The sequence below is a fragment of the Lolium perenne genome, chromosome 1 (assembly GCF_019359855.2).
Source record: "Lolium perenne isolate Kyuss_39 chromosome 1, Kyuss_2.0, whole genome shotgun sequence".
Taxonomy (NCBI): domain Eukaryota; kingdom Viridiplantae; phylum Streptophyta; class Magnoliopsida; order Poales; family Poaceae; genus Lolium; species Lolium perenne.
The window spans coordinates 56,712,741-56,729,683 of NC_067244.2; the positions used below are offsets into that span (position 1 = coordinate 56,712,741).

Genomic DNA, 16,943 nt, shown 5'->3' on the forward strand with positions numbered 1-16,943 from the left:
GCAAACTGCTCAGAGCGGTTAAATAAAGGGGCTATAGTAAAAATTCAATGCCACAGCAGTTTCCGAGGAGGCGGTGTCCAAAGACAACGGTCAAATCACGCTGAATAGTTGAGAAGGGCATCATGATGAGGAATGCTGCGACGGTTCTGCTCTGCCATGACATGACCCGACGAAGAAAAAACAGAGTGATTTTGGAATTATAAATTCCAAAACCAGGGGGCATGTGTTATCACCAGAATTTGACCAAGTCAGAGGTGGGCCGCGACCAAGATGGGCTTAAAGATTATATACGGAAGAAATACGTGAATCGGCCTTGTATGCAAAGTTGGGCTAGATTGCCCATATATCTGTAATATAGTAGATCGCATCTTAGATAGAGTTTTACCCGTGCACGGTTAGGTGCACGCCTAAATTAGAAAGTCCCCTGGACTATAAATATGTATCTAGGGTTTATAGAATAAACAACAACCAACGTTCAACCAACAAATCAATCTCGGCGCATCGCCAACTCCTTCGTCTCGAGGGTTTCTACCGGTAAGCATCATGTTGCCTAGATCGCATCTTGCGATCTAGGCAGCACAAGCTTTATGTTGTTCATGCGTTGCTCGTACTGAAGCCTTTTTGATGGCGAGCAACGTAGTTATCATAGATGTGTTAGGGTTAGCATTGTTCTTCGTATCATATGCTGTCGTAGTGCAACCCTTGCATATCTAGCCACCCTTACACCTATCTTAGGTGTAGGGGCGGCACCCCGCTTGATTATTATTTAGTAGATCCGATCCGTTACGGTTGCTCCTTGTTCTTCAAGGATTAGTTTAATATCTGCAATAGTTAGGCCTTACAAAGGGTTGGAGGATCCAGCGGCACGTAGGGTGTCGTTTGCTAGTCCTAGACAGGATGTTCCGGGGATCAACCTCGTGTTGGTTTTTAGGCCTTGTCTAGGATCGGCTTACGATCACCGTGCGTGGCCGCGAGGCCCAATCGTGAGTAGGATGATCCGATTATGCGGTGAAAACCCTAAATCGTCGTAGATCGCATTAGCTTTATCTTGATCAAGCAGGACCACCATATATTCGTGCACCTCGTACGAATCATGGGTGGATCGGCTCCTTGAGCCGATTCACAGGATAACCTGAGAGCCGATCGAGGCTCGTATTTAATGTTTACGTGTATGCCATGCAGGAAACTAAGCGAGGCATCTCCATCACCTTCCTGACCAGGTATAGGTCAGGTGGCACGCCCTTGCATCAGCATCGGACGTGTGTACCAGAGGCTTTGCGGGCCGTCGCTCGGAGGGACCAGGGCTAGCCGCAGCCCTAAGTTGTTCCCGGCTCTACTGTGTTGCCCATCGCTGCTCGCCGGTGGGTTTCGACCGCAACACCATCATAATTTAGTTTAGCTAATCCTTTAACCATATGTATAAAGATGGTCATTTTAGCCAAAAACATATTAAAACCACCTACTTAATATTTTGTGTCAATGATAGGTGGGCTGGAAAGGTGCATGACGGACAACAAATCGGTCTATCACGCATCCGTGATGGCGCATTTCCTCTCCAAATTTGTACCACGAATGCGTCGTATGTGGACATGTCGATCAGTTTGTGTCGGACCTCTAGGCTAGGGTCTTACCCACATTTTGACCGGCCGAAAACAAATAAACACTTTTGGCTCGTTTTTGTCGAACCACTAGAGATGTCTTTATACCACTAGAGATGTCTTTATACGTAGAATTTTGAACCCATTTCATGAGTTCACACCTTTCTCAGGGGATACACATGAAAAATGAGGATTATAATTTTCTAAAAGAAGTTGGCCGGGTTGGCTCGCAGTCACTATATGTAGATTTTCGAACTCATTTCATCACTTGACGACTTTCTCGGTGGACGTATACATAAAAATGAGATCCGAATTTTCTAAAAGGCATATTCTAAATGGATTTTTATTGAGTAAATGGGTAACATGTGTCCTAAATATATAATTACATGGCAAAAAAAAAAATGGAATTCACTCTAAAAACATAGTAGACTGACAGCTTACCACCACACTTTCTTTTTCATTTCCCATTTTGTTGCTGCTCTGTCACAAGCTTATCGAACCGTACTTCTGTGTTCTGTGTGAGTAGTATCGCCCACAAATGCTGTCGAGAACAACTATTGCAGAGATGGAGGACCGCCGCCGGCAACCCGGAGGTGGGAAGGACCGGATCAGCGGCCTTCCTGACGAGCTGCTGCACGACATCCTCCGCCGCCTCCACTCAACCCCCGCCGCCGCGCGCACCAGCGCGCTCTCCCGCCGCTGGCGTCGCGTCTGGGCTCGCAGCCCAGATCTCGTTTTTGGTGACGACCTACGTCGTGGCGTGGAGGGCGGCGGAACCTCCTTCCTCGACTCCTTAGACGCCGCCCTCGCCGCCTACTCCGACGACCCGGCCGTCCACGTCGACAGCCTGAAGATCACCGTGCCTCGCAGATGCGGGGAGAACGTCCCGGCCCCGCGCGTCGCGCCGTGGCTGCGTTTCGCCTCGCGACGCCTCGCGGGCGCGTTCTACCTCTCGGTGCCCTATCAGCCATGGCCGCGGGTCAACTTCGAGGACGACGAGCTCGAGCTGCTCCCGTGCGAGGGAGCGACGAAGATCGAGCTCCAGCTCGGGTCGCGGTTCCTCCTCCGTATCCCGCAGGCCGGCACGTTCGAGGCGCTGTCCGACCTGGAGATTCGCCTAGCCACCATGGACGGCCGGGAGCTAACGTTCCTTGTGTCCTCGCAGTGCCCGCGTTTGCGGAATCTCACACTAGTCGTCCACCTGCTTGCCGCCTCTGATGTTGCCTTGTGCTCCGCCACGCTACGGAGCCTGGTGTTCCATGTCCGGAACACCCTCCGGCTCGACATCGCTGCTCCTATGCTCGAAAATCTGGATGTATCCAAGGTCGCCGATGCCCACATCGCTGCACCGAATCTGGGTGATGTCGCCTTGAGCAGCACAGATGTTGTCTTTGCTGACGCCGCGCGACATCTCCGGCGGTTAGCCTTCAGACAGTGCTCTGCCTTGGCACCGCTGATGCGGCGGTTCGACTCAGTCAACACATTGCAACTTGAAACACCCAAAGTGCGATTCGTGGATTACTACACCAGTTTCCTCAGTCTGTTCATGCAATTGAATTGGTGTATTTTTGCTGATCATTTAATCCATGGCTAATTCGTCTGTACTGTTGGTTGATTTATTAGGGATTAGGGAGCTACAAGACATTCTTGGATGGCACGAACTATCTTCCCAAGTGTGAGATCTTGTCGGTATCATCCCTATGGGTGTGTAACCATGCCTTTAAACCAAGCTTGATTCATCTCCTGAGGAGATGCAACGGTATAAGGAGGCTGCATCTATTATTCAAATTTCCTTCAATGGTAAATTTCTAAGTTTAGTTTTGTTCCACATAATTATATGAGTGGGGTAATGATGCATTCATCTCCACAAATACTGTACTCTGCTCTAATCTGGACTTATTTTTAATTATCAGAATCCCAATTGCTCTTCGGACTGTCCATGCCGCTTACGAGAGAGTCCCATGACTAATAGAATCATCCTTGATTCACTTCAAGGGATAGAAATTCATGTGCTTAGAGGATCAGCAAAAAAATTTGTGGAATTTCTAGAGCAGCTGCTATCCAATATATGGAGCACAACAAAACTAATAAAGCTTAAAAGTGTGGAAATGAACATCATGTGCCATGGTTCTCCCCTAAGCGACCAGCTATGTAAGAAGATCAGTGAGTTGTGTCCTCCAAATGTCAGAATCAAATCAAATGTGTTTCCCGAAGGCTTCACTCGAGATTAGAAACTACTCCTGTAGGAGCCCTATGCATGTGAGGTTGGACCATGTTCCGAACATAAAATCATGTGTGTGTTATTCAGAAAGTCGTGGTATGTGATAGATTAATATTTGTCTCTTTGAAAAATTCTATGTGTATTGTTCGTTCAGTGAATTTTACATGGCCATTTCTCTTTCTTTGTTTGACCACTCAGTTACATAAGATACTGTTTTGACACCAACACATGTATTTAGGCTAGAGATGTTCTGCATGTGGATGGTGTGCATTATTGATGAAATTCTAACTGTCAGTTCATTAAATTGTTAGTATAGTACAAACTTTATCAGCTTCATCGTTAATGGGCGTGATGGTGAAGGACGTCCAATAAACTGCAAGGGGGAACACAAATGCTTGGGAAATGGCGTGCTGGAAGGATTCATAGTTGCTTGAAGCTGATCTTTAATTGGATGCTCTATAATGGACCTTATGATAATTGGATGTGTCAGCCGCATGAGAAGGATGTCTAAAATGTTGTGCTCTGCTTGGCGATCGCACCTTTTGATAGTCCTGAGGAGAGGTTAAAATCATATTGCACCGTGCCTACTGAAAGTTTGTCTTGTGGTTTTGGAAGTGCGGTGCTACGTGCTGGAGTCATCTATGTTGAAAGTAGAGACGTTATAATCTTCAGTCATAAACTTCAGTTCTGCGTAGGTACAGTAAAGCTTCAGATCACAAACCTGACAGATCATGTTTGTGCTTCTTCTGAAAGAGCATCTTCAGTTGAAGAGATTGATAAGTCTGCATGCATCCATACTCTAACTGAATTAAGAAGAACCACATCTGAATGCAAATGGAGTGTGTTCCGTCCAAAATGGGAATGGGCGTTAGGGTTATCAAATCTAGTGTGTGGAGAAGCTCTGGTTTCCACTTGTAGCAGCATCTATTGATCAACCCCGCCGTACACGACACAATTCGAAGGAATTATATCAAACACCGTTGTATATGGAGCACCTTGACTCCTCTGAGGTGCAAATTTTGTTTGACACAATTCGAAGGAGTTATATCAAACAATTCGAAGGAGTTATATCAAACACCGTTGTATATGGAGAACCTCGACTCCTCTGAGGTGCAAATTTTATTTGGCTCGTCATTCAAGAACGCTTCTTGACGGCTGGTCACCTTCACTGGGATTAGGGATTAGGGGTGTAAACGGATCGGATTTTGTTCGCATCATATATTTTTCGTAGATTCGGATCGGAGCGGATATTGATCGGTTTTGGATACCACTGCAGCTATACTGGACTGCGGATTCGAATTGAAAATAGGGTGGATGCGGACCGAAAACAAAAAATAGTTGGATATATGGTATCATCGATGGATAGATGGATAGTTATAGTTGTCGTAATTTTGAGAGAGATTTAAACTTTCGATCTTTTGTAGTTAAGAGAAAAGTTACACAATGCATTGACACAAACCTAGAGCTAAACATGTCCGCCAAATGAATTTGGTAACTCAATATCTACTAACCTTGCAAAATTAGCCTTGGATTTTGACTCAAAAATTGGATTATTCGGTTTTAGTACTTCGAATTATTCTAATTAATTTTCAGATAATCCATATATGCATGATATTTGTTATATCATATCATATACCGTATTTGGAGCACCACTTCGAAATCGAATATATTTATCTGTTGAATCTTTTAAAATCGATATGGATACCTTAAATTGGATTTGGCGTCGATTTCAATGCAAAATTATCCTATCCAATTACACCTCTACACAATATATAGAGCATGGTTCGGGTTTAGCTATATCAAACACTTTGTTGAACCATAACTCGGTCAACCAATTATAGCCATTGATACTAGTACATAAGGCAACCGGAGGAAAGTGACAGCCTCTCGCCAAAATAATTGGAAATTTCGAATGAGAGGAACATATTTCTAGGATCTATCGGGCCAGGAAAGTAACCATTTTCTCGTAATAGCCTCTATCGGAGTAAGCTAAACAATGTGGTTGACGAGAGGCTCTTTGTCCCATCTTCTGTTCAGAGAATTTCCGCGGTAAGTGATGTTTTGGCTTGTGGGTGCATATACTCTCTTTATTTGAAATGCAAATTTGACGCATTTTAAAAATATCAAAAACTTTAAACAAAAGTTTCACGTGTACTTCTTCACATACTACATGTGTACAAAGCTGTTTCTCAAAAAAATTGATTATATCGTGGCCTATGTAAAAAGGACAATAAATAGATGCCAAAATAAGACGTTTCAGGAGACATTTGTTTGTCTTTTTTCTACGAACTACAAAAAGATATAGGTTTTTCGCATAGATCATGGTGATGTACACGAAAAAAAATTATCTAAATTTGTTGACAATTCAAAATGTGCTTTTTATGTGTAGGGCAACCGGTAGCCCGAAATAAATTTTCGGGTAACATGTGTCATAAATACATTATTATACTCTGTCAAAAAAAATACATTATTATACGGTAGAAATTGGAATTCACTCTAAAAACAGAGTAGACTGGCAGCTTACCATCACTTTTTTTTTTCATTTCCCATTTTGTTACTGTTGCAGAGATGGAGGACCGCCGCCGGCGAGCCGGAGGTGGGAAGGACCGGATCAGCGGCCTTCCTGACGAGCTGCTGCACGTCATCCTCCGCTGCCTCCGCTCTGCGCCCGCCGCCGCGCGCACCAGCGCGCTCTCCCGCCGCTGGCGTCGCGTCTGGGCCCACAGATCAGATCTAGTTTTTGGTGACGACCTAATTCGTGGCGTGGAGGGCGGCGGAATCTCGTTCCTCGACGCCTTAGACGCCGCCCTCGCCGCCTACTCCGACGACCCGGCCGTCCACGTCGGCAGACTCAAGATCACCGTGCCTCGGACATGCGGGGCGAAGGTGACCGGCCGCCGCGTCGCGCCGTGGCTGCGTTTCGCGTCGCGACGCCTCGCGGGCACGTTCTACCTCTTTGTGCCTTATCATTGGCATCCATCGCCGCGGGCCAACCTCGAGGACGACGAGCTCGAGCTGCCCCCGTCCGGCGGAGCGACGGTGATAGACCTTCGGCTCGGATCACGGTTCCACCTCCATATCCTGCCGGCCGGCACTTTCGCAGTGCTGGCTGACCTGAAGATCCACTCAGCCACCGTGGTGGGCCGGGAGCTGGAGGTCCTCGTGTCCTCGCAGTGCCCGCGCTTGCGGAATCTCGATCTGGTCGTCAACCTGCTCGCCGCCTCTGACATCGCCGTGCGCTCCTCCACGTTACGGAGACTGAAGTTCTATGTGCTGGACACACGCCGGCTTCACATCGCCGCTCCTATGCTCGAAGTTCTGGATGTTTCACAGGTCGCCGATGCCCACATCGCTGCACCGAATCTCGTCGAGGTTCTCTTGAGCAGCACAAATGTTTTCTTTGCCGACACCGGGCGCCATCTCCGGCGGTTAGCCATCATGTTGTGCTCTGCGACGGCACCGTTGATGCGGCGGCTCGACTCGGTCAACTATTTGCAACTTCAAATCCCCAGTGTGCGATTCATGGGCTATTAGCAGTTTCCTCAATTGATTCATGTCACTGAATCATTTGATTCATTGGCTAAATCTCTTTTACTATTGGTTGATGTGTTAGGTAACAGGGCGCTACAGGACAGGGTGGCACGAACTTCTTCCGAAGTGTGAGATCTTGTGTGTATCATCCTCAGGGTTGAATGTCCATGCCTTTGAACCATTCTTGCTGCATCTCCTGAGGAAAGGAAACACTATACGGAAGCTGCTTCTATACTTCGCATTTCCTTTGATGGTAAATTTCTAAGTTTATTTGTTCATTATTCACACAAATATATTTGAGTGGGGTAATGCTGCATTCATCTCATCATCTTTTCTCTACAAATGATGTACTCTGCTCTAATGCTGGACTTATTTAAAATTTTCAGAAACCTTACTGCTCTTTGGATTGTCCCTGCCGGTTACCTGTGAGTCCCATGACGAATAAAACTATCCTTGATTCACTTGAAGAGATAGAGATACATGTCGGAGGATCAGCGCATAAAGTGGATAAATTTGTGGAGTTGCTAAAGCAGTTGTTGTCCAATATATGGAGCACAACAACACTAGTGAAGCTTAAGAGTGTGGAAATGAACATGTTGTGCCCTGATTCTCCCCTAAGCGACGAGCTATGCAAGAAGATCCGTGGGATGTGTCCTTCAAATATCAGAATCAAATCTAATGTGTTTCCTGAGGGGCTCCCTCAGGATTAGAAACTATTCCTGTAGGAGCTCTGTGCATGTGAGGTTGGACCATGTTCAGAACATAAATCATGTTATGCTCTATTGAGAAAGTCATTGTATGTGCTTTATTAAACGTTGTTTAGCCGATAGTTGTCTCCTTGTCAGCTCTCCGTCCTAGCTGTCAAAGCCTGTTTTGGCTCTGTTTTCTGAACTTTGTAACCTGTTTGTACTGTATTATCAGTGAAAGCAGCTGTGTTTGCCTTTGGTAAAAATTGAAAAAAAGCCGTGGTATGTGATAGATTATGTTCTTGGTCGGTTAATGGTTATTTCTCTTAAAAAGTTTTATGTGTACTGTTACTCTTGTGAATTCTGCAAGATCTTTTCTCTTCTTTTGCTTGACCCATGAGTTACATATGATAATCTTTTGACACCAACACATCTGAATTTAGGCCGGAGATGTTCTACGCGTGCATGTGGATTTGGAATCGCTGGGCTGAATGCACATGTCATTAGGAGGGTTCTGATTTATTGTTTTTGTTTTTGTTTTGCCAGCTTCATTGTAAATAGTTTGTCATTACTGGAGTGATGGCGATGGATATACGAGCGAAGTTAGTGTTTGGCCAAATAAACTGCAATGGGCTGTCACAAATGCCTGGAAAATGGTGTGCTGGGAGTACCAGTTGCCCGAAGCTGATCTTTTAACTGACCCATGTCTTGTACTTTTGGAAGTGCGGTTCAACTTGCTGGAGTTATTCAGAAACAAACCTCAGTCTGCAAAACAAGAACTGAATGGGATGGGCAATCCACAAATCACGGATGTGCTTCTTGTGGAAGAACATCCTCAGTTGAAGGTATTGGCAATTGACAAGTCACACGTGTCCATGTAGTAATTGAATTAGGAGGACTGAAGGCTATATGCAATCGACACATCATGGATGGTGCTTCTTCCGGAGGAGCATGTTCAGTTGAAGGGATTGGCAATTGACATGTCGCACATGTCCATGTATTAATTGAATTAGGAGGAACCACTTCTGAATTCCGACAAGTTCTAGCATAGACGACACAATTCGAAGGAAGAGGCTGTGGATGGAATACCTCGACTCCTCCGAGGTGCAGATTATGCTTCTGAACGATTCTGGATGGCTGATCACCTTCAAGGGAAGGGGTGGCCAGCCAAACTGCAACCTGTCTCAACTTTGCAGGACACAGATAAAAACTGCAACGCATCTTATTTTTGGATGATGTCTATCATGCATTATATAGAGCATGGTCGGAATTGGCTCTTGCGGACTTTGGATATCAAACTCTTTGTTGAACCATAACTTGCTCAACGGAATTATGGCTTTTGATACTAGTACATCTCTAGGGCAACTCGAGGAAGTGATAGCCTCTCTAGTCATGCTAACTCGATTGGATTTCGGATGAGAGGAACACAATTCTAGGATCTATTGTGCTACGAAAGTAATCCTTGCTCATAATAGGCTCCTTTTGGCAACTTTTTCCCTAAAGACAAAAGTTGAGTAGGGCGGTTCTTTGTCCCCTCTTCTATTTAGGGTGTGTTCGGTTTGAGAAATTAGTGGAATGTAATGTCATGGCTCCATTCTGGAAGAATGGGTTGGTTCCATTCTTGTGTTCAGTTTGAGCTAGAATATGGAATAGGTTGGTTCCGTTCTTGTATTCGGTTGGAGAGTGGAATGTAACAGATTCTGGGAATAGAAGATGTGAGCATGCACGGGGTGCGTTTAACAGAAAAAAGTTATGAGAGAATAGAGGAGTTGAGTGAGTGTGGGTGGCTTTAGCATAGAGGAACGGGAAGATTTCACCGATTTTGAGGAATGTGTGTGTTCTGAATCTAGAGGAAATATTCTCTTTTGAGGAACCATCTCGTTCCGTTCTATTTTCCAACTGAACACCGGAATGAGATCTAGGTGCGAAACCATCCCATTACATTCCACTTGGTGACACCAACCGAACACACCCTTAGTTGACCCCTCCACATGAGTCCACAAATAAATGTACTTCTAGATTTCATACAAGGTCAATATCCACTAGGAACATCAAATGTTTTTGTTGGATAAATATCTAAATCAACTTGATCCAGCCATCATTCGCCATCCTTGTTATTGCAAATAAAATTATGAAGAACACAACATGTTATCGCAATTAGCGAGTCGATGGGCTACTGTGAAACACACTTCAATATGGGAAAACGCTTCTATAGAACACAAATGCTCCGTTCGAGTCCTTCATTTTAGTCAGTTCACATCTGACTCGCTGGCGCTCTTAAGTGTGTGACCCTATAGTCTCATGGTGACTTAGACACGATTAGAGTCCAACTCACAATCGATCAATATGTAGCGGATCCTAGCAGAATGTGCCGACTCCTAAGTACCATTGAGTCATGACGACTAACCTTTCAATGTGACTTGTGTCCAAGTCCCTTTTGACTCACAATATACCTTGTCAAGCCATAGGAGAGTAATCATCATCCTTTTAATAGCTCAACTCTCTTCTCAATCCATGGCATGTGATTCATCCGACTAACTCTTAGTCGGCCGCTCCAGTTAGCACTTAACCGAGTTGCACATGACCATGCTTTATGAATCATATCATCCAAGAGGGCCTGAAGAATATCACTCCAGTCGGAGGGGAAAATCCTATCTTGGTTATCCACGCCACCCAACTTATTTCTCACTCAACCCGAACTTTGCCTTTATAACTGCTTTGTCATAGGACAACGTTTGACAGAATCTAACTCTGGCCAATCCACAACTCAGATCGTGCGATCACCTTAGGTCTAAAGATTACATTGGTTGAGACCTACAAATGACGATTTGCTCGTCGTATCTCAATGTGGGCATGTCCGAGTTGCTAAACACTTTGTGTAAGCTGGAATAGCATCACCATGCCCATGCCAAGTATAACCAAGCCATCGGCCGACTTGTACATTAGTCTAAATCGTGTGTCCAGCACAACATTGACGACCAAGAACAATTTAGTATGAGCAACATAAATATATAGTTCCGCAACCAAATCACGTATTCAATGATCACATAAAAGTCATAAATAACGAATTAAATTTATGAATACAATAGGACACACATCATTCATGATTGTCTCTAGGGCATATTTTTAACATATGTGTGCCATCTATCGCCCTAATGCAATCCTAGAGAAAAAAAATCATATAATTAATTTTTTTGTTACTTTCATTTATGTTTTACTACCATCAATAAAGGTCTACAATCCGAATAATACCTTGAAATAAATTTTGGGTTGCTTGCAACTTTGAAACAAACATTTATTGGAAGTAACAATACTTTTTTTGAAGCTTTCACCGGGGGGAGAGGATCCCCACCTGAATATATTGCATCAAAAGAAAGTTTATAGGTTACAATGAGATAGGTGGTTGCGCCACAGGTCGGCGTCCACCTTCATTTCCGTTTGCTTAAAACGGTAGGACCATAGAGTGAAGTCAGAGATAATGTTCCGAATTGTTGTTCGCATGGATTGGTTTATGTCTCTGAAGACCATTGCATTGCGAGCATCCCAGATCTTTCAAAGAATGACCAGCGCCACAGAATGCCAAACTGAACGAGGGAGGTTGTTGGGCAGTGTTGTTCTCCAGATATCCGGGAAGGTATGAGGGTTAAGGGTGAGGTGGAGTTGGTTCCAAACTGCTGCTGAGAGCGGGCAGGTGAAGAACAGGTGTGTGCGGTCTTCTACAGGAGCGTGGCATCTAGGCCATATCTCAGAGTCTTTTTTTTTTTGACAAAGGATAGACCCCGAAGGGTCTAGGCGGTGCATATATTAATGACGGTGACAATACAATTAGCAGGAAGACCCCTAGCACAGAAAGGAGCTACAGAGGTGTCCCTCACTTTTACAAAGAACAACCTGGACAGAAAAATAAAAAAGCAATCGAGTCCAAGTTCAGCACCGTCGACATTGAACAGAAGCCGTCGCCGACCATCCTCGACACCACCGGGGACGACACCACTTGGGGTGAAGAAGACGAGATTCGCCGTCGCGACTCCATGGAAGGGCCTCCGAACCTGGAGGTTGAACAAACAATGCTCCATCGGCATCCCGCAAAGCCGCCCTTCGGCTATCGGATTCGGTTGGCAAACGCTGGCCACCGATGTTGTGCTCCTACAGATGCACCTTCCCGAGCGCCGCATGATCAAAGCATGCACGGGATCACCATGCTCCTTCCTCCTTCCACCACCACGGCAACATAGAAGACCTTGCACAGCAACGCCTGCAGCTGAAATCAAACGGCAAGAAAGACCCTTATTGACGGAGCTTCCAGGAGGCCTCCTCTCCATCGTCACCGGCTCCGTCCATGGGAGCACAACGACGGACAGGAGAACCACCAGACGGCGCCAGATCTGGGTCAAGCGACCTGGAACCTTTCTCCCGGCAAGAAGCCGACAAACAGCACAAAGCTGACAACCTGCACAAGGGCAGAACTCAAAGCTACTCCTACCAAGCACTGCGTTACTACTCCTATGTACAAGAGAAGCTCCGGCGCCTCCCCTCCGCCAAGTCCGGCCGGCCACGCCGGCAGGAAAGGCTCGGGCTTGGCCCGGATTTGCACGAGAGACTCTCAACTACTGTAGTGTGAATAGGGAGAAGATAGGGGAAAGTGGCCTCAGCCCTTTTCTGTTCTGCGAGAGGGTTTTCTCAAGCCGTGTTTATCTCAGAGTCGATGATATGCTTATGAAGAAGATTAGCACTTGTAGACAGCCTATTTAGGTGGTGCGTTCAATACAATCTTGAAATAGCGACTTATGGTCTCACCACTATGCTGAAATTGCCCTTGAAGTGTGCACCTACTAACATGTTGCACATCACATCTCTCGTGTGAAAAAACTCCGTACGTTCTTGAACATATTTGATTAAAGATTTAGAATGCATAAAGCATTTACATCTACCAAATAACGTACAGTTCTGATCACAAGCAAGATGCGTCGTTTGATGAAGACACATTGTGTGTTACTATAAGGGCTGTTATTCGTGACAATAACGAGGCCTTCATTGCAACTAGCAACAGCAAATTGAACTTTGTGCAGGACATGTTGAATGCTGAAATGCATGCCCTGAAACAATGCCTTGTATTGGCGCGATATGTGGGATGTAGTTGTGCAATCACGTGTTCTAACTGCCATGATGTAGTCATAGCACTACAAGAATGAGGAAATCCGCGTGGAGTATCGACTGCTGTCTTCAAGACTGCTATAATCCAATCACTAGTGGAAAACAGGGCTTTCGTGGGAGCCTTTTGTCGCGGGCGCGCCTGCACCCGCGACAAATGGCATCTGAGGGCCATTTGTCGCGCCCTTTTGTCGCGGGCGTATCACAACCCGCGACAAAAGAGGTCTGAGGGCTGGCGCCTCCTGCCGGCACCCCTTTTGTCGCGGGTCGTAATACGGCCCGCGACAAAAGGTCCATGCCTATATATAGACGCGCAGCCAGCCCCCTTCCACCTTCCTACATTTTTTTTCCTTGGTGGTGAAAGGTGGAGGTGTATGCTAGCTCATTTTTTCTACATGTGCACAAGAGGTGTTTGATGGAATGCTTGTGAGGGATGCCACTTGATTTTATTTGATAAGATTTCTCCTCTTTGTGATCCTAAAAGGTTAGCAACTATTTTCTCGTATATATATACATAGTCCGTACAATACTAATTTTAGCAAGGTGATTGGATCTGATACATAATTGTACTTACGATGCAGATGAGTCATCCATGGATGTACGGTAACCGATGTGCTCCCGCTTTCAGAGAGGGCGTGAATTCTTTCCTGCTTGTGGCCGAGGCCAACAAGTCGAAGCAAGGTTTTATGTGCTGTCCATGTCTGAAATGTAAGAATGAGAAGGATTACTCTTGCTCAAGAGACATTAAGAGCCACCTGCTTCGGTTTGGAACTTTGGATTCATGTCCAGCTATAATGTTTGGACCAAGCACGGAGAAGAAGGGGTTATGATGGAAGACGGCGATGAAGAAGAAGATAACGATGACTAGTACCGATCTATGTTCTCTGAATGCGATGATACCGCAATGGACGACAATGAAGAAGAAGAAGGTGAAGAACAGGCAGCAGATGATCCTGTTGATGATGATCTTCGTCGGGCCATTTCTGATGCAAGAAGAGACTGTGGCATGGATAAGGAGAGGTTGCAGTTCGACAAGATGTTAGAGTACCACCACAAATTGTTGTACCAGGTTGTGAAGATGGATAGAGAAAGCTGGGTAGCATATTGGAATTGCTGAAATGGAAGGCAGAGGTCGGTGTGACTGACTCGGGATTTGAAAAATTGATGATAATATTAAAGAAGTTGTTTCCAAGAAATAACGAATTGCCCGTCAGTACATATGAAGCAAAGAACCTTGTCTGCCCTCTAGGATTAGATGTGCAGAAGATACATGCATGCATTAATGACTGTATCCTCTACCGCGGTGAGAAGTACGAGAATTTGAATAAATGCCCAATATGCGGTGCATTGCGGTATAAGATCAGAAAAGATGACCCTGGTGATGTTGAGGGTGAGCCACTCAGGAAGAGGGTTCCTGCGAATGTGATGTGGTATGCTCCCATAATACCACGGTTGAAACGTTTGTTCAGAAACAAAGAGCATGCAAAGTTGTTGCGATGGCACATGGAAGAACGTAAGAAAGACGCGATGTTGAGGCACCCCGCTGATGGTCGGCAGTGGAGAAACATCGGGAGAGAGTTCCCGGATTTTGCAGGTGAGGCAAGGAACTTATACTTTGGTCTAAGTACAGTTGGCATGAATCCTTTTGGGGAGCAGAGCTGCAGTCACAGCACCTGGCCCGTGACTCTATGTATCTGCAACCTTCCTCCTTGGTTGTGCATGAAGCGGAAGTTCATTATGATGCCAGTGCTTATCCAAGGACCAAAGCAACGGGGCAACGACATTGATGTGTACCTAAGGCCATTAGTCGATGAACTTTTGGAGTTGTGGGCCAAACCAGGTGTACGTGTGTGGGATGAGCACACCGAACAAGAATTTGACCTACGAGCGTTGTTATTCGTAACCATCAATGATTGGCCTGCTCCTAGTAACATTTCAGGACAGACCAACAAAGGATACAATGCATGCACACACTGTTTAGATGAGACTGAAAGTAAATATTTGGGAAAAAGCAGAAAAGTTGTGTACCCGTTCAATCATCGTTTCCTTCCGCGCAAGCATCCCTTAAGGAAAAAAGGCAAGCATTTCGATGGCGAGGCAGACCGCCGTCCGAAGCCTGTCCCCCGTAGTGGTGCTGATATATTTGACATGGTCAAGGATTTAAATGTTATCTTTGGAAAGGGTCCAGGCAGTCGACCTGTTCCGAAAGACGATGACGGACACGCGCCCATGTGGAAGAAGAAATCTATTTTTTGGGAGCTAGAATATTGGAAAGTCCTGGAAGTCCGCTCTGCAATCGACGTGATGCACCTGACCAAGAATCTTTGTGTGAATATTCTAGGTTTTCTGGGCGTGTATGGAAAGACAAAAGATACACCAGAAGCACGGGAGGACCAGGAACGTCATAAAGGACGAAACGGCAATCATCCAGGGCAGTTTGTAGGGCCTGCCAGCTACGCTCTTACCAAACAAGAGAAGGAGATCTTTTTTGAAGCCCTATTCAGTATCAAGGTTCCGTCTGGTTTCTCGTCGAATATAAAGGGGATAGTAAATATGAAGGAGAAAAAATTCCAGAACCTGAAGTCCCATGACTGTCACGTGCTTATGACACAATTGCTTCCGGTTGCATTGAGGGGACTTCTACCAGAAAATGTTCGACTAGCCATTGTGAAGATATGTGCATTCCTCAACGCAATTTCTCAGAAGGTAATGGATTCAGAAACTTTGTCAGGATTACAGGAAGATGTGGTCGAATGTCTTGTCAGCTTCGAGTTGTTGTTCCGACCATCCTTCTTCAATATTATGACGCACCTCCTCGTTCACCTAGTTGAAGAGATTAGAATTCTCGGTCCTGTATTTCTACACAATATGTTCCCCTTCGAGAGGTTCATGGGAGTCTTAAAGAAATATGTTCATAACCGAGCTAGGCCGGAAGGAAGTATCTCAAAGGGCTACGGAACTGAGGAGGTCATTGAGTTTTGTGTTGACTTTCTTCCTGACCTTAAGCTGATTGGTGTTCCTGAATCTCGGTATGAGGGGAGGCTGACTGGAAAAGGCATACTAGGAAGGAAAGCAACGGTGTGCAGGGACAAGATTTCTTTCAATCAAGCACACTACACAGTTCTATACAATTCCAGCTTGGTGGCTCCGTACATCGAGAAACATAAGAATGTTTTACGAGAAATAAACCCGGGCCAGCCCGAGTCCTTGATTACACGTCAACACATGAATACCTTCGGCAGTTGGTTGCAAAGACATCTCATTAATGATCCATCTGTTGTGGAGCAGCTGTACTTGTTGTCCAGGTTACCATCTTCAAACATATGTACATTCCAAGGGTACGAGATAAATGGGAATACATTTTACACGATCGACCAAGATAAAAAGAGCACCAACCAAAACAGCGGTGTCCGCTTCGATGCAAAAGACGAGAATGGGCAGACCACCACATATTATGGATACATAGAGGAGATATGGGAACGTGACTATGGTCCCACTTTTAAGGTCCCTTTGTTTCGGTGCAAATGGGTGAAGCTCAGCGGTATACATATTGACGATAAGTATGGTATGACAACAGTGGATCCCAACAATCTTGCGTACCTGGACGAGCCATTTGTCCTAGCCAGCGAGGTGGCTCAAGTTTTCTACGTGAAGGACATGTCTGGCAAATCAAGAAAAATAAATCAACAAAAGAATACATCAACCGAGGAGCCAAAGCGCCACATAGTTCTTTCGGGGAAAAGAAACATCGTGGGA

General features: G+C 45.4%; 2 protein-coding genes across 4 annotated transcripts; both read left to right on the forward strand.

The window, feature by feature from the left end:
- Window positions 1–2,064: 2,064 nt before the first annotated feature.
- Window positions 2,065–4,906, forward strand: LOC127293071 (F-box protein At4g22280). Of its 3 annotated transcripts, none has more exons than XM_051322631.2 (3): window positions 2,065–3,102; window positions 3,222–3,398; window positions 4,131–4,906. In XM_051322631.2, exons 1-3 carry the CDS (start codon window positions 2,137–2,139, stop codon window positions 4,251–4,253), a joined length of 1,266 nt encoding a protein of 421 aa, XP_051178591.1. In that variant the 5' UTR covers window positions 2,065–2,136; the 3' UTR covers window positions 4,254–4,906. The 3 variants fall into 3 exon arrangements, with proteins under 3 accessions (XP_051178591.1, XP_051178598.1, XP_051178585.1); XM_051322638.2 differs by having other exon boundaries at window positions 4,136–4,906; XM_051322625.2 differs by lacking the exon at window positions 4,131–4,906 and adding an exon at window positions 3,512–4,009.
- Window positions 4,907–6,344: 1,438 nt separating this feature from the next.
- On the forward strand, window positions 6,345–8,328 carry LOC127293060 (F-box protein At4g22280). The gene is made up of 3 exons (XM_051322622.2): window positions 6,345–7,332; window positions 7,433–7,603; window positions 7,737–8,328. Exons 1-3 carry the CDS (start codon window positions 6,388–6,390, stop codon window positions 8,058–8,060), a joined length of 1,440 nt encoding a protein of 479 aa, XP_051178582.1. The 5' UTR covers window positions 6,345–6,387; the 3' UTR covers window positions 8,061–8,328.
- The last annotated feature ends 8,615 nt before the right edge of the window (window positions 8,329–16,943 follow it).

Coding starts and splice junctions, on each gene's coding strand:
- LOC127293060 (XM_051322622.2), top strand. CDS start 6,388: ATGGAGGACCGCCGCCGGCGAGCCGGAGGTGGGAAGGACCGGATCAGC. Junction 7,333..7,432: donor TGCAACTTCAAATCCCCAGT/GTGCGATTCATG, acceptor TTGATGTGTTAG/GTAACAGGGCGCTACAGGAC. Junction 7,604..7,736: donor ACTTCGCATTTCCTTTGATG/GTAAATTTCTAA, acceptor TAAAATTTTCAG/AAACCTTACTGCTCTTTGGA.
- LOC127293071 (XM_051322625.2), top strand. CDS start 2,137: ATGCTGTCGAGAACAACTATTGCAGAGATGGAGGACCGCCGCCGGCAA. Junction 3,103..3,221: donor TGCAACTTGAAACACCCAAA/GTGCGATTCGTG, acceptor TTGATTTATTAG/GGATTAGGGAGCTACAAGAC. Junction 3,399..3,511: donor TATTCAAATTTCCTTCAATG/GTAAATTTCTAA, acceptor TTTAATTATCAG/AATCCCAATTGCTCTTCGGA.